At 42.8% G+C, this 26,105-nt stretch overlaps 1 protein-coding gene across 2 annotated transcripts in view; it reads left to right on the top strand.

Moving 5' to 3' along the window:
- The first annotated feature begins 368 nt into the window (after positions 1-368).
- Positions 369-26,105, top strand: part of LOC124555787 (hydroxysteroid dehydrogenase-like protein 2) — a 50,990-nt gene continuing 25,253 nt past the window's right edge. Inside the window, exons 1-2 of one of the 2 annotated variants that reach the window (XM_047129847.1) lie at positions 369-521; positions 6,692-6,855. In XM_047129847.1, coding sequence (XP_046985803.1) covers positions 508-521; positions 6,692-6,855 — 178 coding nt within the window. In that variant the 5' untranslated portion in view covers positions 369-507. Of the gene's footprint in view, positions 522-677; positions 856-6,691; positions 6,856-26,105 lie in introns of those variants that run through there. The other variant, XM_047129848.1, reaches the window with a different exon arrangement.

The following is a 26,105-nucleotide window of genomic DNA, read 5'->3' as shown; positions in this document are numbered from 1 at the left end:
ATTATAGCGCTACATATTGCTGATGACATTAATTCGTCAAAGGAAGAAGAATTTAATCAAGCCTACACGACACAATGTCTGTACGGTATTAAACTACTGGTAAATGCATGGACAAGAATTATCTAGCATCCATACATACTAGTACTTAGAATGAGTTCTTCGAGAAGACTTTCACTAGGAATGTAGTGGAAGTGTCATGATCATTAACGCCCATTTAACAGCGACAGTCAATCTCTTGTTCATCATGACTACATCACACATTCCTGGGGAGAAAGAGCATATTAATCCCCGTAGCATATTAATCCTCGTAGGTCCACAACACCGATATTAAATTTATGAACTTCATTCCACTGAGCCAAGCTAGAGCTACAGTTCTGGACAAAGAGAACACAGCTGAAACAAAGTAACGCAGCGGTCTTCCAGAGTTGCTCTGTCACATATGGCATATGCATAGACATACAGCAAAAGCGTGAGAGAAGTAAAAAAAATTGTAGGAACTTCCACAAAATGCAGACAGCGAAGTACGATTACCCACAAAAATCTATGCTGTTTCTTTTGTAAACTTTTTTCACTATACTTAATGTGTTATTTATTGATCCTACGTAGCATTTGATGGTGGTTAATCGTTATATTGCCGAGTATGTTTTTCGTTTGTGAGCCACTTTTGTGTCGAGATCGCATGGAACCGACAGAAACTACATTGTGGTTCCATGCGATAAATAAAGCTACTTTGTCTTTCGTATGGTTTACTTATGTTACCGACAAACTTTGACATTCCTGGGCATTGGCCTTTGTAGTTTGTACCTAGGTTCAAGTGTGTTAGAAGTACGTGTATAGTGACACGATGAACAGTGGGTGAGTGTTAAAGCTCATTTCGTGAATAAAACAAGCGATTAAGTCTATTAAATCGTTGTATTTGGTTTGCAATATTTTCATTTCAACAATAGTGTCATGATCGTTACTGGAAAGATTATTTGTATATCTTAAAAAATGTTCGATGCACAGTTCCACTATGTGGTATAAAGGGAGGCAGCATCTCGTATTTAAAATAATAAATGAAGAAATTCTTGCGTCTCTGCCGTTCATCTGTCGCTTGGTTATTTCAGTTTTACGCTGCAAAGTTAATTGTAGTCAAAGTGTATGACTATTTGTTAATGAACTCTTGAGTTTCACTCCTCCTCAGTATCATCAAATCGTGGCCAAATTTATATGATTTTATCCAATGTATGAGACCTAGAATATAACGATCAAGTCGTCAAGTTTAGTACTATTACGTCAAAATGATAGAATCCTATAATTTCGTTTTGAGTTGCATATTAGGAATATTATTACTGACATTACTGGGTACATTGCTCAGAACATATTATAATGATGGTATGCAATTAGCCCTGTCAACTGAGTGTTGCTGGCTCTAGTCGGGAGGGGGGAGGGAATGGGGAGGCTGGCGGTGGCAGTGGCGGCAGCAGTAGCAGCTGCAGAGGGATATAGAAACAGGAGAGGAGAGATGCTTGTGTAATAAATACGAAAACAAAAAGCCCTCAATGATAACATAAAGCTCGAATTCACGATAAATGCCATACAGATGCTACAAACACCCTTGTATGTTTCAGAAGCAACCCTGGCATTTGGAATATACATTTAACATGTGCTGAAATAAAATTGATAGTCAGCCTAATAATACAAACAAATCCTGTTTGTTGTGACTTGACTGGAGAAATAGTACCATGTCAGGGATGGGCTGATAATTTTATTGGTGTTTTGCCATATTTGTCGTGTATTCCAGTCCAGCCATAATTTCTAGTAAACTTTGGATCACAAAATAATTGTAATAAGTTTTTAAAGTAACTTTTATTTTCAGCATCTTTAATATCATAGTGGCTGCACATGTACAGAGATAATGTGTTAATGACAAATAATATTTTAAAGTAAATGATTACAGCTGAAGGAAAAAATCGCAGCAAAGGATCTTTCAGACTTATTTACAGGATCTTGGCTGAAGAAGACTTTGCCTCAAAACTAGAACTGTGTTGTGATTAGTCTCATTCACTTGAAAGAAAGCAGACAAGACACAAAAAGAAATTATAGACATATCAGGTTAGGGAACAAGCTGGCTTTAAAAGTGGATACAGCATAGTGGACCGCTTGTAAGCCATGAATGATAGACTGGAGCATTGAATATGAATTAGTGCTTTGCCAGGGCTTCATGGATTCTACAAAAGGGTTTGACTCAGTTTCAGCAAAATATGTACTAACACCCCAGGTAAATATTTATTCGTATTAGTATTGTGAAGTACATGTGTATCAAAGCTACTTGCATAATGCTATAGTAGTGGTAAGATAGTGGATGAGCTTTCCGGAGAACAGCAGTTTAGATCCCCTGCCAGCTAATTTCAGTTTTCCATAGTTTACCTAATTTGCTTGAGGCAAATGTCAGGATGAGTATTTTGAAGGGACATGGCCAATTTCCTTCTTTATTCTTCCCAACCAGAACTTGTTTTGTTTCAAATGATCTTGTTGTCTGGAGGCTGTAATCTAATCTCCCTTCAAAGCTAAAGCTTGCATTGGATCTAATTATTGGATTGGGAAAATCAGAATGGAAAGAAGTCTAGCAAGGAACTGCCATATCCCCAAATCTGTAGAGGAAAATTTAAGATACCTAAGCTGAAAAAAGTATGTGTTAATAAAACATACCTGAAACTGAGTAAAATTTCAGCATGTAAGAGGGAATGTAGTGTGACACTGAAAATATGGGTTGTGCCAGAAGACATACTTGTATAGCCGATTGGTAAGATGGCGGCCTGTGAAATGCACAAAATCCAGATAGGAATCCTTGTACAGATTTTAAACTGTCATTTCTGGAAGTTTACTGTGCAAGTTTGAAAGTGGGCCTTAGAATCAATTATAATGTAGGCATATAATCAACACAATACAGAGGATTACCTGAAGCCTTCTATACCACTTTGCCAAATTGAAACAGAATTGTCACCTTTCAACATAACCTAACCTAGGCCTTAGTTGTGTCACCACAACTAAGATTTTATGTTCGTGTTTGTTGGCTTCACCAACTCACAACTTTCAACCTTTAGGTGCCAGTTCAGTTGTAAGCTGGTGAAGCAATGTCAGACATCTCAATTAAACCTAAATGTCTTGGTTCTAACTGCGTGTGATGTTAGGGATGACAAAGTTAATGACACTCTGTTATGTGAATGTTTATAGTGACACACTGAGCAACCACTTGTAGTTTTTTTTTTTTTTACACGGTTTCCCAATTTTGGAAAAATAGCTGTTGCAATAGGGAGGCAGGGTTGTAGCTTATCTACGATGATATTCATCTGTATATTGAGCAAGCAGTAAAGGAAACAAAAGAAAAAATTGGATTAGGAATTAAAGTCCAGGGAGAAGAAACAAAAACTTTGATGTTTGCCGATGATATTGTTATCCTGTCAGAGGTGGCAAAGGACTAGGAAGAGCAGTTGAACGGAATGGACAGTGTCTTAAAAGGAGGATATAAGATGAACATCAACAAAAGCAAAACAAGGACAATGGAATGTAGTCAAATTAAATCAGGTGATGCTGAGGGAATTAGATTAGTAAATGAGGCACTTAAAGTAGTAAATGAGTTTTGCTATTTGAGAAGCAATAACTGATGATGGTCAGAGTAGGGGGTACACAAAATGTAAATTGAATTGGCAAGAAAAGCATTGCTGAAGAAGAAAAATTTGTTAACATAGAGTATAGATTCAAGTTTCAGAAAGCCCTTTCTGAAAGTATTTGTATGGAGTGTAGCCATGTATGGAAGTGAAACATGGATGATAAACTGTTTAGACAGGAAGAGAAGAGGAGCTTTCGAAATGTGGTGCTACAGAGGAATGCTGAAGATTAGATGGGTAGATAATCTAACTAATGAGGTAGTACTGAATAGAATTTGGGAGAAGAAAAATTTGTGGTACAACCTGACTAAAAGAAGGGATCAGTTGGTAGGGCACATTCTGAGGGATCAAGAGATCACCAGTTTAGTACTGGAGGGAAGTGGGGGGGGGGGGGGGGGGGGGGGATTGTAGAGGAGGACAGAGAGTTGACTACAGTAGGTAGATTCAGAGGGATGTAGGTTGCAGTAGTTACTTGGAGATGAAGAGGCTGGCACAGGATAGAGTAGCATGGAGAGCTGCACCAAACCAGTCTTCAAACTGAAGCCCACAACAACAGTCTGAGTTTTTTCTGCTAATAAAGTATTATGTCTGCAGTGTTGTGTGTGTATTTTGGGATAAGTTGTATGGAAGTCCTTTTTATCCTCTTCCTCCCCCCCCCCCCCCCCCCCCCTCCTCCCTCGATGTTATGTTTCTGTTATCATTTGCCATTTAGTGGCATGTCGTCATGGTAAGGAAAAACGTTGAAGTAATTGATGAATATGGGGTGCCCACACAACCTTTTGCACACAAGTGAGGTGAATAAACTGTGTTTCTTGCTCCATCTAATGAAGTGCTGCTTCATGCAACAACTGTGAAAGGCAATAAAACACATAGTACCAGGATCATCTGTATTTTCATGTTGACTGTAAAGAGTAAATTCATTTTGTTACTTACGCCTCCTCCTCTCCCATCCTCATTTTATGTCAGTGTTCTTGCTGTTAATGTTATGAAATGTCTCAATGTAACAGCAACTGTCATTTTAAATTAAGGCATTCGAGATTTATCCCAGCATCTCGCCACGCAGATTGCCGATCAGGAATTGGTTAGCACAGGTTGAACAGCATGAGAGAAAAATGAACACTTAAGTGTCTCCGTGCGATTTCTGTTATTTTATTACAATGATGGTTTCTCCCTGTGTAGGTGGGCACAAATAATATATAATCGGATTTGGAGGAGAAATTTGGTGATTGAAATTTCATGAAAAGTTCCTGCTGCAACAAAAACACCTTTGTTTTAATGATTGTAAGCCCAGTTCGCATGTCATATCCATGGCACTGGTCCCATGACCACCTCTGGACATTTTTGATGTTCTCCATTAATCCCATCTGATGTGGATCCCACACTGCACAGCAGTATCCAGAAGAGGGCAGACAAAGTGTAGTGTAATCAGTCTCTTCAGTAGACCTACTGCATTTTTAAAGTGTTCTGCCAATAAATTGCAGTCTTTGGTTTGTTTTCCCCACAATGTTATCTATGTGATTGTTCCAGTTTAAGTTATTTGTAATTGTAATCCCCAGGTATTTAGTTCAATTTACAGCCTTTATATTTGTACGATTTATTATGTTATTTAAATTTAGCAGATTGCGTTTAGTATTCTTGTGGATGACTTCACACTTTTCACTATTTAAAGTCAGTTGCCTCTTTTTGCACCATGCAGATATCTTGTCTATATTATAATAGGATTTTCTTTTGAAGTTTAAAGATTGAGCTAGGAAAAAACTACCTACATCACAAAAGAATAATGGTACAACAAATTTAAACATCTGTTAGATGTGTAGTTCTCTTTGGTTATCCCTCACTCCAAATTCCTATTTCTGGTGTTGATTCTGTGCTGGTACTAGATATATCACTTATGCACTGCTCCTGAAGAAAGGATTACATAACTTGTTTCTTTCAAGTCCATATATTTAAATGTGGTATTCTGTCCACATTTGTAGTAATGCACAGTTTGTGTTTATAACAATAGTTGCTTTGACATTTAGCCACTTATTTTATATATAGTATTAAATACTCAGCAGTTACTGCATCATACCATTCCACAGCAAAACTCACAAAATTTTGTTATATTAGCATACAACAACAATCGCCTCTTACAGTGAATTGACTCTGATTTACTCTGCATTATGTAATGTGTTTTGGGCTTACCATTGTCATTAAAACACCTTGCTTCTGTACAACATATTGAATGAAGCTAGATTATTTTTTTAGCTTATTGTTGTTACTGTGGGTATAATTTATCAGTACAATATTATAACTACATAACTGCTCTTAAAGAAGCACTTAACTGTAGTACATTAGAGTTCATCAGTACTTACCAATTGGTGTTATTGCCTTTCACAGGCAAGTGCTCTACTGAGTTTCAAATCAGCATATACTCCGCAGTGGAGTGAAAATTCATTCCGGAAATTTAAGATGTAGTTTGACAGCAGATGTGTCTGAACTTGACTCTTGGGATGATGTTTGATACCAAGATTTTTGTATTTTTTTAGTGGAGGCAACTGTTGCACATACTCTTACACTTAAAAGATAGTGGGAAGTGTAATTCAGCCAGTGTGTGGAAACAAGAGAAAAATCTGTTGTAAACTTGGGCAGCTGGTTCATTAGTTATGGATGCAGTGGCTTTTCACATTTCAAATGATTTTCACCTGTGTTAGGAACCAAATAAAACAAAAAAAAATTCTACTTACTTATTGGCAGCAGACTGATGCATTTGAGGAGGAGTTGGCGAGAGCATTAGGGTAGCTCTCATTTGGTAAGAGAGAAAAGAATGTGAAGGAATGGGGCTGTTCAGGACTTAAGTCACAGTCCTACCCATGAATCTAGTAAGTGAAGAGAGATAGAGCTGAACAAGGGAAGAGGAAAATAAACAGTGACATTCAATTTTTGTACAGACTCTTATTTTTAAATATTATAGTGACAATATTTCTACCTGTCTGTGTTACCTTGTCTTTACTGTTTGACAGTTAGTTAATTATAAAATGTTTACTTTTCTGTATTTGCAGAAAGCTGGTTGGTCAGACTCTCTTTATAACAGGTGCCAGCAGGGGCATAGGAAAGGCAATAGCAATAAAAGCTGCCAGAGATGGTGCAAATGTTGTAATAGCTGCCAAAACTAGTGAGCCACACCCAAAGTTGCCTGGCACAATTTACAGTGCAGCTGAGGAAGGTAATTTAATTAATAATTATCATTATGCTAATTTTAGATTTCCTTGACTATTTGCAAAATTTATTTTGATTTGTTGTTGTTATCTATAGTCCATACCATTTAGTCTATTAATGATCCAGCCTATTATATCTTTGTAGTTAACCATAAACCTCTCAAAATGAAAGGCATGTTCTACTCTGGAATTTCACTGTACACCTTATAATATTGTAGCATAACGTGTAATTTCCTGGTATTTTGTAGTACCACAACAGTTTTGTGAATGCTGTTGTGTTCCATGTATTAAAAGGAGGATTATTAGATTTTATATACTGATGTTCAATTTCTTCCACAGAGAAAAAGTGACTTTCACTGTGTGTTTGTCAAATGCGATCTTGTTGGAGAAAGTTATTCTGAGAACATACTGAAAGCAGTAAGCCTACATAGAATTTATCTAGTTGTGAAGAAGTGCACAAACATCACTGTTTTATATAAAATATACTTCCTGCATCCCTTCCCATTTGTATAGGGTTGCAATTATTGAACTATATGAAATAAAATAATCATAACGTCTGAATGGTTTGCATAAGGATGTTCAAACTGCATGGTTGGTGGTGGGGAATGATGGGAATTAGTATGCGCATGCACACGTTCTTTGTTGTTGTCGGCAGTTTGCACATGAAAATGTCATGGTACAGTGTCCCTGGGCATATAGCACTTTTGAAGGCTTACTGTGCAAGCAATAACAGCCCAACTGCAGCTCAAAAGAACTTTGCGACTAAGTTAAAGCTGAAAACAACCGGTCCAATTGTGCTAACAATCAACAATTTGATTTGCAAGTTTGAGAGAATGGGTAGTGTTTGTGATAAGTGTTGGCAATGTCGGTTGTCTAAAAAGAGTGAAAACACCTGAAAACATCAAGAAGACACGCTGTGTTTCAAACCAGCCCCAGAAAATTGATCAGGTGAGCTGCACACCAGGTGGGAATCAATCACAAGACACTGCGACAAATTGTTGTTGAAGACCGGCATCTCTTCCCATACAGAATTCAAACCCATCAGCCATTAAGTCCCAGGGCCATGAAACAGTGATTGTTTTTTGCCAACACTATTGTCCACACAATTGACGAACAGGACTTTGATGTGAATGTTGTTTGGTTTAGCAACATAGCCCACTTTTATTTGGACGCGTTCGTCAGTAAGCAAAACTGGCGCATTTGTGGGACTGAGAATCTTCATTTTGTGACTGAGAAGTCTTTTCAACCTCAACTGACCGAGCGAGGTGGCGCAGTGGTTAGACAGTGGACTCGCATTCGGGAGGACGACGGTTCAATCCCACATCCGGCCAGCCTGATATAGGTTTTCCGTGATTTCCCAAAATCACTCCAGGCAAATGCCGGGATGGTTCCTTTGAAAGGTCACGGCCAACTTCCTTCCCCGTCCTTCCCTAATCCAAAAAGAGACCGATGACCTCGCTGTCTGGTCTCCTTCCCAAACAACCCTACCCTTGATGCGTGTCATCCTCAACTGGTGACTGGCGTGCAATGTCCAGTCACAAAACAATCGGTGCTGTATGCCTTGGTAGCAAGGTGAGTAAAGAACGGTACATGAATGTTTTGGAAGATGATTTCATCCCCATTATCCAAAGTGACCCTGACTTCAACAAGATGTGGTTCAAGCAAGATGGAACAGCTTGACCCCATCTAAGCAGGAGTGTGTTTGATGTCTCAGTGGAGCACTTTGGGGGGACCACATCCTGTCTCTGGGGTACCTGGGGGCCACTGGAATGGACCTCAATTGGCCACCATATTCTCCAGATCTGGACACATGTGCCTTTTTGTGGGGCTGTGTTAAAGACAAGGTGTAGAGCAATAACCTCAAAACCATTGCTGAGCTGAAAACAGCCATTCAGGTGGTCATCGACAGCTTCGATGTTCAGATACTTCAGCGGGTCATGCAGAATTTCGCTATTCTTCTGTGCCACATCATCGCCAGTGATGTCGTAACCTAAGTTTGAATATGGTTGGTGATGTTTACATGTTAAGTGAAGTGTGTGCATGCTGTAGTTTGTAACTAATTTATGTTTTTTCCCTGTAATTCAATTGTCACCCTGTAGAACACAAGGCAGAGAGAAGATAAATATTTGGGGATTGTACTATTAACTGTTGATCACGTGAATGTAAACTGTTCAGATACTGAAAATGACATGTGGATATCTGTTAAGTTTTCTGTTGTACAACTAATATTTCATTATTTTTTTAAAACAATGCCAGTTTGTACCATTGTTCTCTCTCTCTCTCTCTCTCTCTCTCTCTCTCTCTCCATTTCTAATCATCTTTTTTCCTTAATGAATAATATTTATTTTAGTTATGATTAAGGGGATAAGATTATAGGGCTTGGGTCAAGACATGAGAGACTGACTTCTGTGGTTCCAGAATAGAATAAAGAGTTGACAACATTGGTTGTAAGTGCTAGTCTGAGATGAAAAGGTGAGCTGCAGCTTACCAGTCACTGGTCTGATAAAGGCCCTCCTCCTGACACTCCCCTCAAGTAATATTACTTCATGATCACAAAAGATGTCTCTACATTAAGAGATAAATTATTAAATACTGTTTATTGTTATTGTTGTTGATAATAATGCAACTGTGTAAGTAATTTTCAAATGACTAATAATGAGCTGGGAATATGGAAGATGGTGCACATAACCTTGATGCAAATTGGCCTGGTATATGCCTGGAATGATTTGGGAAATTCATGGAAATGCAAATCAGCTAACAATCATGTCACATTGGTGCAAGAACAATAAGTTCAGTAAGTTACAATAGTGTAAGTCAAGGTCAAATGGACCTTTGATATTCCTGCTGAGTTTAGAAGAACTATGCTAAGAAAAAAGCTTCTAACATGATTGCCAACAACTGTTGGAGATATTTATATGCTTACATCAGAAGCTGTTGGTGAAATAGTGTCATATCAGGAGAAGAATGTACACTTGTAGAGGATTGATAGGTGTCAACTGAAGTATCTCAAGGTTATAAGTACTTAACCACAGTTCCAGACTCGGAAGAGATTCATAAGCTTATAATGTTAAACTATCGTTGGCAATTCAGAAGTGTAAAGAAATTGATAGCATTTGAGGCGAGTTAATGTTGAATTATGAAAGAAGAGGATAAAATTAAACAATGGAAACTCCAAGTAGACATATCAACAATGTAGGGAAAGATAGATTGCTATTTACCATGCAGGTGATGCATTAAGTAGCAGACACACCATTGAGAGACTTACACATAAGCTTTTGACCACAGCTTTCGTAAAAAAAAAGAGAAATATACACCATTCATTCACACAAATAAGCACACCACACGCACACATGACCCCCAACACCAGCGGCTTGGGCCAGAATGGCAGCATGAGCTGCCAGACTTTGCAGTAGTTTGTGTGCGTGTGCGTGTGTGTGTGTGTGCGTGTGCGTGTGTGTGTGTGCGTATGCGTGTGCGTGTGCGCGTGTGCTTGCGCGCGTGTGCTTGCTTGCTTGCTTGCGTGAATGAATGTGGGGGTTTCTCTTTTTCTGATGAAGGATGTGTCTGAAACCTATGTTTGAGTGTCTTTTAATTGTGCCTGTCGGCAACTTAACATGTCATCTTTATGGTAAGTAGTAATATATCTTTTCCTACATTGTTGAAAAGAATAACATTGAAATTTTCAGAGGAAGTAGCCCCTGAAACAGTGTCTCTTGGGGTAAATTAGTATAAGAGGAGTGGAATATAATAAAGAACAAAATCTTAAGGCTAGAGTGGCCAATATAGAAAACAAATCAAGGTAAACTCAAAATTGCAATATATAGACACACACATAAACTGGGAAATAATATGATTATAGAATTAATTGACATTTCTCATAGGTAGCTTACAAGTAATTCTAGTAAAGAGAAAACATAAGTCTGTGGAGTGCACTTAGGGAGCTTCTGTCAAGTGCAGAAGGAAAAATTGACAGCAAGAGTGTATTAAAAATCTCTTTGGTACAATTTGATGAATCACTGAATGATATGAAATTTCGAGACTTACAGGTCTAGAATGACAAGGGTGGGACAGATAGCTGGCCATGGCCTTATAATAGAGACCTTCCCAGTATTTGCATAAAATAATTTAGGGAACTTAAATCAGGATGGCTGGTTGAAGACTGGAGCCTTTACCTTCCTGAATACAAGGCCACTCTGTTTAAAACAGTGGCACCCCATTAAGTTTACACCTAGTATACAATACTCTTTTACAAATAAGTTATTTAATAGTGATAAAAGGCCACACTGTTCATTTCTCGCTCCCTGTCACTACACACACTATACACTGAGGTGACAAAAGTGGTGGGATACCTCCTAATATCATGGCGGGCCTCCTTTTGCCTAGCGTAGTGCAGCAACTCGATGTGGCAAGGACTCGGCAAGTCATTGGAAGTTCCCTGCAAAAATATTGAGCCATGCTGCCTGTATAGCCATTCATGATTGTGAAAGTGTTGCCAGTGCAGGATATTGTGCACAAAATGACCTCTTAGATTATGTCCCATAAATGTGCAATGGGATTCATGTTGGGTGGCGAAATCATTGGCTTGAATTGATCAGAATGTTCCGTAGGCTAATCGTGAACAATTGTGGCCCCATAAAAAGTCCATCATAGTTGGGGAACATGAAGTCCATGAATGGCTGCAAATGGTCTTAATGGAACTGAACATAACCATCGCAAGTCAGTGATCCATGTAAACACAATGCAAAATCTCTTAAAGCGTGTTAAATAAAACAAATGTAATTAACATTTTACATATTTATTTCTCAACAGTCACCATAGCAACGAACACATTTCTCCCAACGAGAGACAACCTTGAATGTGCTTTTACTACTTAATCACTATCAGAGCCCTTTAAGTTTTGGAAACAGATGAAAATCTGATGGAGACATGAGAACTGTATGGAGGATGACATGACAATGTACCCAAGATGTTGGATTGCTGTAGATGTCACAGGACTCATGTGGTCTGGCATTGTCATGCTGAAGGAGGAGGTGCTCTCTGTATGGGAACTCAGTTCAGGCATGCTGTTTCTAATGCACTGACGTAGTTACGTTGCACACGGTCATGTTACATGCTACAATATCAGAACCCTCTAGTGCAGAGGGCAGCAACTGTATGGCATTAAGAATACAGATGTCAAATGTTAATAACATTTGTTTTATTTTAAAAGCTTTAAGAGTTTCAAGTAGAAAAATTGAGTGGTGTTACTTTTCAGCACACCCTCATATTAATCATTACTCCATCTTAACTCTGTTTACACATTACCTTGTGGTCTATTGAGTTAGCAGCCTGTCCTTCATGAAATATTGTTAATGTGCCAGCCTTTATGAATTTTACTCTACATCCACTGCTGACAATATCTAATGAATCTAGTGGTATACACGCTAATCAGCCAGAACATTGTGATCACCTACCTAATAGTCAGTTTGGCACAGATGACAGCAGCGACATGTCGTGGCATGGAAGCAATGAGGCCTTGGTAAAGTCGCTGGAGGAACTTGTACCCGCGTGGGCAAACAAAAGTTACTTAGCTCTTGTAAATTCTTGGGAGGGTGCGATGAGCATCCCAAATGTGTTTGCTTGGCTTCAGATATGGTGATTCGGGTTGGGGGGTAGCACATCAATTGTAACTCACCACTGTGTTCCTGGAACCACTCCATCACACTCCTGGCCTTGGGACATTGCGCATTATCTCACTGAAAAATGCCGCTGCCGTTGGGAAACACGATCATCATGAAGGGCTATATGTGGTCTGCAACCAGTGTACAATACTCCGTGGTCATTGTGGTGCCTTTTACAAGCTCCACTGGACCTATAGGTCCCACGCAAATGTTCCACAGAGCTTAATGGAGCTGATGCCAGCTTCTCTATCTCGCAGTACAGGTGTCCCCCCCAGGGGGTCCACAACTCTTTTGTGGACACGTGCGTAGCGAGCACGGGACCCCAAGCTAATGTGGCCCTCCTTCCTTTCCGGGCTGCATACCTTCCCTTTCCGCATCTCTCCCCATCCCCCATCTTCGTCCCCCCCCCCCCCCCCCTCACCTCTGGCTCTTTCCTTCCCTTTCTCCCCCTCTGGGAGTATGGTTTGTGCCTACATCCGGAGACGGACGCTCGAAACTGTTCCAAATTCCTTGCTCTTACACTTGCAAGTCCTCGTCCTTCCTCTGTCCTTCTCTTTTCCTTCCCTCTTCTCCTTGACCTTTTCTCCGCTGCGGCGTTTGAGACCCCCTCTTCTTTCCTTTCCCTTTCTCTTCTTTCCTCCCTGTGCGTGTCTGAAGGCCGACCCACGCACTTCCATGCGTAGCCGGTGACGGGGTAACGCGTAATTCCCCGCCCCGGGTAGACAGGTAGGACACGTACGTACCCCCTGGTAACGGCCAGGCCCAGGGAGGGGTGATTACCCGAGCTGATACCTTCCGAAAGTGCCGATTGGTCCCTCCGTCCATTTGTCGGGAGGTGTGACCTGAGGTGTGAACAATCACCTAAGGCGGGTGTGCCCTCGGTGAGGGCCCCCACAAGGGAGGAGCGCGCCATCGGAGACGCCGGTAATCATGGGGGATTCTTCCGCAATGGTTTCCTCACCTTCCACTATGTCTGCTCACAAACGTAAGTTCACTGAGTCTCAGCCACAGACGGTTCTTCCATCGTTGCCACAGTTCCTTGTTGTTTCTCGGTCTGACGAAGGTCACGACTTTTCCACGGTCAACCCTTTCATTATTCAGAAAGGTGTCGACGCAATTGCGGGTCCTGTAAAGTCTTGTTCCAGATTACGGAATGGCACCCTGTTGTTAGAAACACACAGTGCCCTCCAGGCTCAAAAATTGCTGCGTACTTCTCTGCTCCACACCTTCCCTGTCTGGGTGGAACCGCACCGTACCTTAAATTCCTCGCGTGGAGTCGTTTATACACGCTCCCTCGATGGATTGTCTGACGAAGAAATTCAGCACTACCTGTCTGACCAGGGCGTCACGGCTGTTCATCGGGTTATGAAAAGGGTTGACTCGAACATCATTCCAACCCGCACTGTCTTCTTGACATTTGACAAAGTTCAACTCCCATCAAAAATCAAAGTGGGCTATGAGATAATTTCCGTTTGCCCTTATGTCCCAAACCCTACGCGTTGCTATCGATGTCAGCGGTTCAATCACACCAGCCAGTCCTGTTCCAATCCGGCCAAATGTGTTACATGTGGCAAGGATGCCCATGAGGGTGCTTGTCCACCTCCATCCCCTCGCTGCATCAACTGTATGGGTGACCACGCTGCTTCCTCTCGAGATTGCCCCGTTTTTAAGGATGAAAAGCTCATCCAGGAAATAAGAGTGAAGGAAAAGGTGTCGACCTTTGCTGCTCGAAAGTTACTCGCCAGTCGACAGCCCACCGTGCCTCAGAAAGGTAAATACAGCACTGTCCTTGCTTCTCCTCGACCAACAAAGGAGGCGGCCACGCAGGCTTGCGACCTCACCTTTAGTACCACGGTCGTCAGATCGGCCAGCGCAAAGATCGCCCGTTCAACCTCACCCCTTTCGCCTGCCCACTCTATGGCTCACCCTTCGTCGGGTTCTGCTAAATCTCGAGCCCAAAAGTCAGACGCCAAGTCTTCGAAAAAAGAGCATTCTCGTGACGAGTTTTTACGTACCGCAACTTCACAACCATCGGTTCCTCCTTCATCTAAACATCATACTTCTAAGAAGGCTACGAAGAAACACAGTTTCTCTCCTTCTCCGCCAAGGCGTGTCCCATCTACAGCACCACCTGGCGGAAATCGCCCTCGGCCGTCTTCTGTGTCGCCGAGGCGCACTGCTGGTGGCCGGTCAACTGGCCGATCGTTGGTGGCAGGAGCTGCTCCTGACCAACCTATGGATCAGGATCTTCTGCCTTCGACTGAATGCCATTCGATGCTGTCGGTCGCAAGCTCTGAGCAGTCGTTGAGTTGACAGCACCCTTGGTCACGTTCCTCCATTTTCTGTTCAATCTATGTCCATTATCCACTGGAATATCCGCGGCATTCGAGCCAATCGGGATGAATTGTCGATCCTCTTACGATCCTACTCGCCGGTCATCTTCTGTCTTCAGGAAACAAAGCTGCGTCCCCATGACCGCTTTGTTCTACCTCATTTTCAGTCCGTTCGATATGACCTCCCCTCTGTTGAGGGCACTCCAGCCCATGGAGGACTCATGATTCTGCTCCATGATACTCTCCATTATCACCCAATCCATTTAAACACTTCCTTCCAAGCTGTCGCCGTCCGTCTTTCCCTTTCTGGATACACGTTCTCTCTTTGTACGGTATACATTCCATCGTCCACACCAATGGCACGAGCTGATCTCCTTCATCTTCTTGATCAGTTTCCACCCCCCTATTTGCTGGTTGGGGACTTCAATGCCCACCACCCACTTTGGGGATCTCCACATCCTTGTCCACGTGGCTCACTATTGCTAGACGTCTTCCACCAAGCGGATCTAGTCTGCCTCAACACTGGGGTCCCCACATTTTTGTCTGCCTCCACGACAAATTTATATCATTTGGACCTTGCGGTCGGTACTGTTCCGCTAGCTCGGCGCTTCGAATGGTTCGCCCTTGATGATACACACTCGAGTGACCACTTTCCATGTGTTCTTAGACTGCAGCCTCAACTGCCATATATGCGCTCGCGACGCTGGAAGTTTGCCCAAGCCGATTGGACACTTTTTTCGTCTCTAGCGACATTCGATGACCGTCGCTTTCCCAGCGTCGACGATGAGGTCACACATGTTACCGACGTTATTCTCACAGCTGCGGAACGTTCCATACCACGCACCTCCGAATTGCCCCGGCGCCCCCCAGTTCCTTGGTGGAACGAGGCATGCCGTGACGCAATACGTGAGCGGCGACGGGCTCTTCGCATTTTCCGTCACCATCCAACTTTGGCCAACTGTATCCGATATAAGCAGCTCCGTGCGCGATGCCGTCGCGTCATCCGCGATAGCAAGAAGGCAAGCTGGAAATTCTTTATTAGCTCATTTAACACCTTCACTCCCTCCTCGGAAGTTTGGAGTCGGCTTCGACGGTTCTCAGGCGCGCCTAGTTTCTCCCCGGTCTCTGGGCTCACTGTCGCGCATGATACCTTAGTGTACCCCGTCGCAATTTCTAACTCATTGGGTCAGCATTTTGCTGCGATTTCAAGCTCTTCAAATTACCCGCCAGCGTTTCTCCCGAAGAAACGTGCGGCGGAAGTGCGACATCTTGCTTTCTCCTCTCAAAATCACGAAAGCTACAATACTGTTTTCTCCATGCGGGAACTCCAACATGCCCTCTCTTCTTCTCGCTCCTCCGCCCCAGGACCGGATGGTATCCATGTCCAAATGTTGCTGCATTTATCAACCCATAGTCTGCGTTACCTCCTTCGCCTTTATAATCGAATTTGGACCGACAGTACCTTTCCCAGGCGATGGCGGGAAGCTATTGTTGTTCCCGTTCCGAAATCTGGAAAGGACAAACATCTCCCCTCTAGCTATCGCCCCATTTCTCTCACGAGTAGTGTCTGTAAGGTTTTGGAGCGTATGGTGAATTACCGTTTAGCTTGGTGGCTGGAATCCTGCAGTCTTTTAACACCCGCCCAATGCGGATTCCGAAAGCATCGTTCTGCTGTTGACCATCTTGTTGCTCTCTCCACTTATATCATGAACAATTTTCTCCGGAAACGCCAAACGGTAGCAATATTTTTTGATCTGGAGAGAGCATACGATACCTGTCGGAGGACAGGCATCCTCCGCACACTGTTCTCTTGGGGCTTTCGAGGCCGGCTGCCCCTTTTTCTTCGCGAATTTATGGCAGAGTGCACATTTAGGGTGCGGGTGAACACTACTCTCTCCCGTACTTTCTCCCAAGAAAACGGGGTACCCCAGGGCTCCGTGCTGAGTGTTGTACTGTTTGCCATCGCCATTAATCCAATTATGGATTGTCTCCTTCCTGATGTCTCGGGCTCCCTCTTTGTGGACGATTTTGCGATCTACTACAGCTCTCAACGGACCAGCCTTCTTGAAAGACGTCTTCAAGGATGTCTCGATCGCCTCCACTCGTGGAGCATCGAAACCGGCTTCCGTTTCTCACCCAGTAAGACCGTTTGTGTTAATTTTTGGCGACGTAAGGAGTTTCTTCCGCCCTCCTTACATCTAGGTCCTGTCAACCTTCTGTTTTCCGACGTCGCTAAATTCTTGGGTCTTATGTTTGACAGAAAACTGTGCTGGTCCTCCCACGTTTCCTATCTTTCGGCTCGCTGTCTGCGTTCCCTTAACACGCTCCGTGTCCTGAATGGTACCTCCTGGGGAGCGGACCGAGTGGTCCTTCTCCGCCTCTATCGCGCCTTAGTGCGCTTGAAATTGGATTATGGAAGCATAGTCTACTCCTCTGCTCGGCCGTCTATTCTTCGGCGTCTCGACTCTATCCACCACCGTGGATTACGTTTAGTGTCTGGAGCTTTTTACACCAGCCCTGTGGAAAGCCTTTATGCTGAGACTGCTGAACCTCCGCTGTCCAATCGGCGGGCAGTCCTTCTGAGTCGTTATGCTAGTCATCTGTCTTCCATGCCTGCTAATCCAGCCCATGACCTTTTTTTCGACGCCTCCTTTGATGTCGGGTATGCAGGCCGCTCCTCCTCCCTACTACCCCCGGGAGTCCGCTTCCGTCAACTGCTCCATTCTCTTTCCTTCCGCTTTCCTAAAACCTTCTTGACAACTTGGGGTACAGCACCGCCTTGGCTCCGTCCCTGGATCGACTTGCTCAGAGACCTATGTCAATTTCCCAAGGATGGTACCCCTACACTTGTTTACCGTCGGGCATTTGCTGCTCTATGTGCACAAATGCCGGAAGCCACATTTATTTACACCGACGGCTCGAAAACATCGTTAGGTGTAGGGAGTGCCTATATTGTTGGCGACACCCCAAATCACTTTCGGCTTCCCGACCAGTGTTCGGTTTATACTGCGGAGCTTTACGCTGTTCTCCAGGCTGTCCACTACATCCGCCGCCATCAGCGGATACAGTACGTAATCTGCTCAGATTCTCTCAGCTCTCTCCTAAGTCTCCAAGCTCTTTACCCTGTGCACCCTCTGGTCCACCGGATTCAGGACTGTCTGCGCTTGCTCCACCTGGGGGGCGTCTCAGTGGCGTTCCTCTGGCTCCCGGGACACGCTGGTATCTGTGGGAATGAGGCGGCCGATATAGCGGCCAAGGCTGCAGTCTCTCTTCCTCGGCCAGCTATTCAGTCTCTTCCGTTTACCGATCTACGGAGTGGTTTATGTCGCCAAGTTGCTCATTTATGGCATGCGCATTGGTCAACACTTCCCCATAATAAATTGCGGGAAGTGAAAGCCCTTCATTGCGCTTGGAACTCTTCCTCCCGAACGCGTCGTCGGGAGGAGGTAATTTTAGCTAGACTCCGGATAGGGCACTGTCTTTTTAGCCATCGACATCTTTTAAGCGGTGATCCTCCCCCACTCTGTCCCCACTGCTCTCAGCTGTGGACGGTCAGACACCTTTTAATTGAGTGCCCCTATTTTAATCCGTTATGCTCCCGTCTACAGCTATCGCCTGATCTATCGTCGATTTTAGCAGATGACACGCGCTCAGCTGACCGCGTTCTACAGTTTATTAGTGACAGTGAAATGACGTCAGTGATTTGAAGCTTTTTTTGGGGACGAACAACCCCTTTCTATAGTGGATTTTTAAGCATTCCTTCTGTCTTTAGTTTCTCAAATTTTATGACCTTGTTCCCATTGCTGCTGATTTTACCTTTAGTTTATTCCTGTTTCCTACGTCACGGGCTGGGCGCTAATGACCATAGAAGTTTTGCGCCCTAAAACCCCCCCAAAAAAAAAAAGAGAGAGTACAGGTGTCAACGAGCTGCTCCCCTGGAAGACGACAGATTCGCGCCCTCCCTTCGGCACGGTGAAGAAGGTATCGGGATTTGTGAGACAGTGCAACGTTCTGCCACAGCACCAATGACCTGTGCCAATGGTCACATGCCCATTTCAGTTGTAGTTGCCAATGTCACGGTGTTAACATCGACACATTTATAGGTCATCAGCTGCGAAGGGTCACTATTAGGGATGCTCGGTGTGCTGTGTGTTCAGACATGCTTGTACTCTGTCCAAGCATTAAAGTCTGATGTTAGTTTTGCCACAGTTTGCCGTCTGTCGTGTTTTATCAGTCAGTCTGTCCGACATCTGTAATAAGGGGTGGCCATCCGACCCCATGACGTCTGGACGTGGTTTTACCTTCGTTGTGCCATGTGTTAAAGACACTCATCATAGCATTCCTTGAACATCCAAGAAGTCGTGCAGTTTCCAAAATGCTCGTGGCAAGCCTCCAGGCCATCACAATCTACCCTCAGTCAAACTCAGATCATGTGCCTTCCCCATTCTACACACAGACAGCATGATCATTGATACTGCATGCACCTTGCATGTGTCTCGCTAGCAATCATTCCTTGCCAGGTGATGCTGTTACTGCCCAGACAGGTTTATATCGATAGATTGGTGGTCATAATTTTCTGACTGAGCAGTGTATGGGCTCATATCTGTTTTGATACTTTGCAAGCATATGTATTGTTTACTAAGCAAAAATATAAAAATGTGTCCAATGCTTCCCTGACATTTTGTAACACGTCAACACAGTACTACCATTTGCAGTCTTCTGGATCTTTTGGATTGGTAGGGTTTGCTGAGTTTTGGATGATAAAAACTCGTGGAATACATTTTGATTCCTAGGAAGAAATTTTTGTCTATGATTCTGCAACTAATTGATGGTAGATGCATTGGTCTCCATATTTTGCATCTGTGGTGCCATCTTTCTTAAAAACTGATGCAACCCAGGCCAGACATAGAACCAGTTCTTCCAACAACATACAACTAACAGCATTAACAAGTGGAAACAGTTGCTGTGTGCAGCCAATGTAAAAGTGTACAAGAAAATGGAAAGACAAGGTTGAAATATGAACAATATTATGAAAAGGATAGGTTGCTACTTGCCATAAAGATGACACATTGAGTTCCAGACATGCACAATGAAAAGACTGTTACACACTGAGCTTTTGGCCAAAGCCCTTTTCAGAAGAAAAAGGAAAACACACACAACTGCCATTTCCAGTTACTCTGGCCGGACAGCAACTGTTGTGTTGAACAAAAGCAGCAATCTGAAGTGGGGCTGGGAAGGTAGAGGGTTAGAAGGGTATATGTGGAGGAGAGAAGAGTGCTGTCTGGTGGAGCACACAGTGACTAGAAGATGGCAGGAAGAGGTCCAGCTGCATCGTCAGGAGGCTGGGGGGAAGGGGGGGGGGAGGGAGGGAAGGGGGACATGGGGATCAGAAAAGGAGAGGAGCAGAGAGGAGAAAAGACCAGTAGGTGTGTTGACAGAGAGCAGCACACAGTGAGGGGATGTGATTTGGGAGGAGGTGAGAGGACAGATGGGGCACAAACTGTTGAGTGGAGGCTGTAGGGACAGTAAGTTATCATAGGTTCAGGCCAGGATAATTTAAAGAGCAGAGAATATGTTGTAAGGACAGCTCCCATTTGGGTATTTCAGAAAACTGGTGGTGGAGGATAGGATCCAGATGGCCCAAGTTGTGAATCAGGCATTGCAGTCAAGCATGTTGTGTTCAGCTGCATGTTGTGCCAAGGGTCGTTCACTTTGCACTTGGCCACAGTTTGGTAGTGGCCATTCAGCCTAGTGGACAGCTGATTGGTAGTTATAGCAATATAAAAAGTTGTGCAGTGAATATAGTAGAGCTGGTATATGACATGGCCACATTCACAGATGGCTGGGCTTCTGATGGAGTAGGATAAGACTGTGTCAGGACTGGAAGAGAAAGTGTTGGGTGGGTGGATTGGGCAAGTCAAGTACCTGGGCCTTCTACAGAGGTGTAATCCCAATGGCAAGGGGATGGGATTGGTAGTGACAGTGGGACGGACTACAGTGTTGCAGAGGTCGGTTGGGTGACAGAACATCAATTTGGGGGGGGGGGGGGGGGGTTATCTTGGGTAGGTGTCCATTTCAGGGCACGAGGATAGATAATCAAAGCCCTGATGAAGGATGTGATTCTGCTGTCATCCAGTGCCACCCCAGACTGGAACAACTTAACCACATCGTTTGTCACGGCTTTGATTATCATAATGCCCTCAAATGAAGGACATCCTACCCAAGATCCTTCCCACCTCACCTAAAGCAGTGTTCCATCACCCACCTTACTTCTGCAGTATCCTTGTCTATTCATATGCCACTCCCAGTCACAAGCCCTTACCATGATTATCATACATCTGCAGAAGAACCAGGTGCAAGACTTCTTCAATCCATCCACCCAGCACACCTATTCCAGTGCTGTCATAAACTTACCCTGCCCCATCAGAGGCCAGACCACCTGTGAAGGCAGGCATGTCATATACCACCTCTGCTGCAATCATTGCACAACTTTCTATATTGGTATGACTACCGACTATTTGTCTACTGGGGTGAATGGCCACTGATAAATTGTGGCCAAGAGCAAAGTGTACAATGTACAGCTGTACATAACACGCTTGATTTCAATGCCTGCTTCACATCCCGGGCCATCTGGGTCCTTCCCTCCACCACCAGCTTCTCTGAACTGTGCAAATGGGAGTTATCCTTAAAACACATTCTCCAATGCCAGAGTAATCCAAGCCACAACCTACAGTAACCTACTTTCCTCACATCCTCTGCCCAATGGTTTCTGCCCCCTGTTCCCTATTACCTCCTTCCAATTTACATCCTCTCACCATCATTGTGCACCGCTCTCTGCCAACACACTCACCAGTCTGTTCCTCCCTCTGCTCCTCCTCTTTTCCGCTCCCTCTTACTCTCAAAGCTTCTTGATGCTGCGCCTGGCAGCCTTGTCTTGCCACCTTCTAATCCCTGCATGCTCTGCCAGACATGGCTTTTCTCTCCCCCACCTGTCCCCTCCTATCCCTCCACCTTCCCTGCCCCACTGCAGACTGCTGCTTTTGCTCAATGCAGCAGTTGCTGTCTGGCCAAAGCAGCTGGAGATGGGAGTCATGTGTGCACGAGGGGTGTGTGTGTGTGCTTGTGTTGATGTGTGTGTTTTTTCCTTTCTTTTCTGGAAAAGGCTTTGACCAGAAGCTCAGTATGTAACAGTCATTTTGTTGTGCCTGTCTGTAACCCAACGTGTCATCTTTATGGTGAACAGCAATCTATCTTTTTCAGAATGCTGTCAGTATAAAAGTGTAATAAGTATATCGTCTAGTGCAGTAGGTTTGTTATTATTGATTGGCTGTAATGGCGCTTAAATTCCATAATTACTTGTCTTGTTTACTCGTATACCATAGTATATTCTTCTTTCATTTTACTTAGTCATTTCATACAGTAAGTTTTACATTGAATTTCAAATAAATTCATCATCTGTTGCCAAATGTTGTGGTTTTTATATTTGCATTTTTGTGTTCTTTGTGTCTGCACACAGGTTTATCATGCATTTAACAAAGTACTATCCTCTCATGGCATTAACCAAGTTTTATTACCGCTTTTTAACATCGCCATTTGGCCAATGTGGGATAACCTGACACAGCATGTTAAAGTATATTAGTAGCATTTCAGGTGTCATTTAGGAGGTTATTTAGTTTTAAGCTGAGCACTATTGTTGGATCTGCCATTATTATGTTAGAGAACTTTCCTAACATTATAAAATAATGAGAACAATGTGACTAGTGCTTGGCTAGCTATAGAAAGAATGCTGATATCAGTGAATCAGTGATATATTACTTTCGTTATGTTGGAGATGGTGCACAATAACATTGACTGGAGTACAGGTTTGAAATACATCAAACCAACCTTATAGTTGACGATAGAAATTGCCTTTTTTAAAATAGAATACTGTGCCATTGTAAAATTCTTTGTTTTGAATAGTTCATCCAAACTCAATAAGGTTCTTGTGGGTATACAAATTATCAAGAACACCCTGAGGAAGCCCATTTGCAATACTGGCCAAAATGTTAGAGAATTTTACACATTGACAGTTCGGTCACATACCCAGAAGAATTTTATTGTCTGTGACAACGGCTGCAGAAGCCTCTGCTTACAGTTCATCCAAAGGCTTATAATGGGTCTGTTACTTCATTTTCTACAGTAAAGAAATAGTTGGCAGTTTCCTACAGTAAAGAAATAGTTGGCAGAATTAAAATGTAGCATAGTTTTCTTGAAGATAATTCATGAGAAAGACAACGTAAATGGCAACCATGGACACAAGTATAAAAATGTGCAGTAAAGTATTGACTGATTGGGAGGTACAGTTGAATGAAACAGCTCTATCTGCATATTATTATTATTATTATTATGACAAAAAGTGCTTTGACTGTGAATAAGTGAAGGGATTTAATCTGTGTCATGATGAGGAGGTAGCAAGATAGGCTCCTGTCAAATGGGCTGACATGAGGAGGTGCAAAAACTGAATGGAAAAGAGGAAAAATGCAGTTCAAGAATTAATAGGAAGAGAGATGTGAATTCTTCTACCTGTTGTGTGCCTACCTTCTGCCAACAAGAAGCTGCCAGTATATAACGATACTATTATTGTGGAACAGGCCTCAGTGCACTTGGTTCACACAGCTGCTGCCTACACAGCCCAATCATGTTCAACAGTGGAGTTCTTGATGCTGTTCGTTATGGTATCGTAGGATCTCAGATGTCAGCGAAAGCAGGTGCTGAATCAAATTTGACCAAAGGCTTCAGATTTCTGTTGACTGACAACAGGAGCAAGATGACACAGTGGAGGAAGAAAACAGAAAAAATGGAGTAGATAAGTAACTTATTGTCCTTCCAGCCCATGGTTGTGCTGCTCCCAAGTTTTAGTTGGTATTATCTGCTGCGTAAATAGAAAACAATTCACGATTAACTAAACTAAAATACATTGGATGCTTGTGTGCACAGTGACCATTGAATATTGAAATTTAGAGGAGGACAGCAGTCAGTTGCAACAATCCATAATTTATTGCAGATCTAGATTTAGACTATAACATAATCATCAGTGCATTATCAGATGAGTCATATAGGGACCAACATGTCGGAACATAAACTTGTGGCAAATGACACGAGCGTGACAAATTACATTAGTCATTACGTGGCAGAAACAAAACTAAGGCCATTGCAGTCGGAGATTTGTTTCTGCCATATAAAGTCTTGTCATTTATCACAAGTTTATACTGCAACATGTTGGTACCTACATGACACTTCTGGTAATGCACCGATGACTGTTATTGTCAAAATCTAGATCTGCAATAAATTATGGAATTTTTGCAGCTGACTGCTGTCCCCGTCTAAATTTGAGAATTCAGGAATAAACCTTCTGTGGTTAATTAATAATAAAGGGTGGGCTAGAATTAAACTTTCACTACTTGAGCCAGTGGAGATAGAAAATTACTTACCATATTGATACCTAACTTTATAGAGATAATGCTCAGACTGTGCAGTACAGGGTTTGTGGTGTTATTGGTGTCACAAGACTTGCTGTTTGGCACTGGTACTGCTATGATGACATAGTGTTGAAACACAAGCAATAGTGTGCATTACAGTTGCAGACGGTCAACATGGATCTGGGCAAGGTTAGCTGGGCTTTTACTCATAAAGTTGTTTTATCAAAACAACACCAATAGTTCTGCTGCTCTTCGCAAGTATTGATGCATTAATGGGATACCGAGAGGACTGCTTTCAAGACTTGGGGGGTGAAGAATGATTCAGAAGTTTGAATTAATTGGTGATTTGGCCATTGCTCCTGAAAGAGGCTGATGGCCAGTTGTGCCACAAATTGTTGAAGAAGTTACTGTTACCATGGCTGAGAAAGCTGGACTCAATGTGTGATCTTAAAGTGGTGCATGAGCTATGTCATAACAGCTGAATATTCCGTGGTCCACAATTCGAAAAGTGCTGTGAACAATTTTGAAATGATGTCCGTATAATCTTCCAGGCTGTCATGGATGCAGATGGTCATCACATTGAGCAACATTTGTAACCTGATATGTACAAGGGCTATCCACAAAGTACATTACGTTTTGGAATTAAAAATAAATAAAGTATTGGAATTTTTTTTTATTATATACAGATGAAAGCCACACTTAAATACTACTTTTCTACATAGTTTCCATTTAAATTAAGGCACTTATCGTAGCACTGGACGAGCTTGGAAATTCCTTCGTTGTAAAATTCGGCCGCCTGCACCTTCAACCACGTGGTTACCTCTTCTTGAAGCTGTGCGTCGTCATCAAAATGCTGCATAGCTAACCACTTCTTCATTGCTGGGAATAAGTGGAAGTCGCTCGGTGCCAGGTCCGGACTGTACGGCGGATGAGGCAACAACTCCCACTTAAGATTCGAGAACTTCACGAGTAGCATTTGCCGTGTGGGCCCAGGCGTTGTTGTGAATCAGCTAGATCTTTGAGCCCAACTTTCCCCTGCGCTTGTTTTGTATTGCTCTTTTGAGGTTGTGCAGAGTTTGGCAATACCTTTGAGAGTTTATTGTAGTGCCTCTTTCCGGGAAATCCACAAAAATCACACCTTTTCTGTCCCAAAAGACAGTCATTACGTGGTTGAAGGCGCAGGCGGCCGAATTTTGTGACGAAGGAATTTCCAAGCTCGTCGATCGCTATGATAAGTGCCTTAATTTAAATGGCAACTATGTTGAAAAGTAGTATTTAAGTGTGGCTTTCATCTGTATATAATAAAAAAAAATTTCAATACTTTATTTATTTTTAATTCCAAAACGTAATGTACTTTGTGGATAGCCCTCGTAATTAACAAATGCTACCCTCTCGTGTGGAAAATAAAATTAGTTGCTTTCAGTGGTTTATTCATTATTTGTTTTCTTCATGTTGTTAAAAATGTTTCCACAAAGTTTTATTGTCCTACAATCACTGTTTTTCATGTGGGCCCTCTCAAGTAGCAAAAGTTTAATTATAACCACCCTGTATTATTTGAGTTATTGGGCATCGTGCTTATACTCTGTTGAATCTCCATGTAAACAAACATACATATGCACTGCCATTGCACATTGGATGCGTCGCTGAAGAATAAAGTCCTAAGACAACCGCAAATAGGCATTACTTATGTATTAGGCATTTTGTTGTTGTAGCACGAATAAAACACTGACACGTACCAAAGCAATGAAAATCGTGTCTTTCTCTGTGCTGAATGATGGTAGGGATGCAGGATGACTTTGTTGTGGCT

The sequence above is a fragment of the Schistocerca americana genome, chromosome X (genome assembly GCF_021461395.2).
Source record: "Schistocerca americana isolate TAMUIC-IGC-003095 chromosome X, iqSchAmer2.1, whole genome shotgun sequence".
NCBI lineage: Eukaryota > Metazoa > Arthropoda > Insecta > Orthoptera > Acrididae > Schistocerca > Schistocerca americana.
The sequence above is the reverse complement of the archived record's forward strand: the minus strand, read 5'-3'. Positions and strand labels throughout refer to the sequence as shown.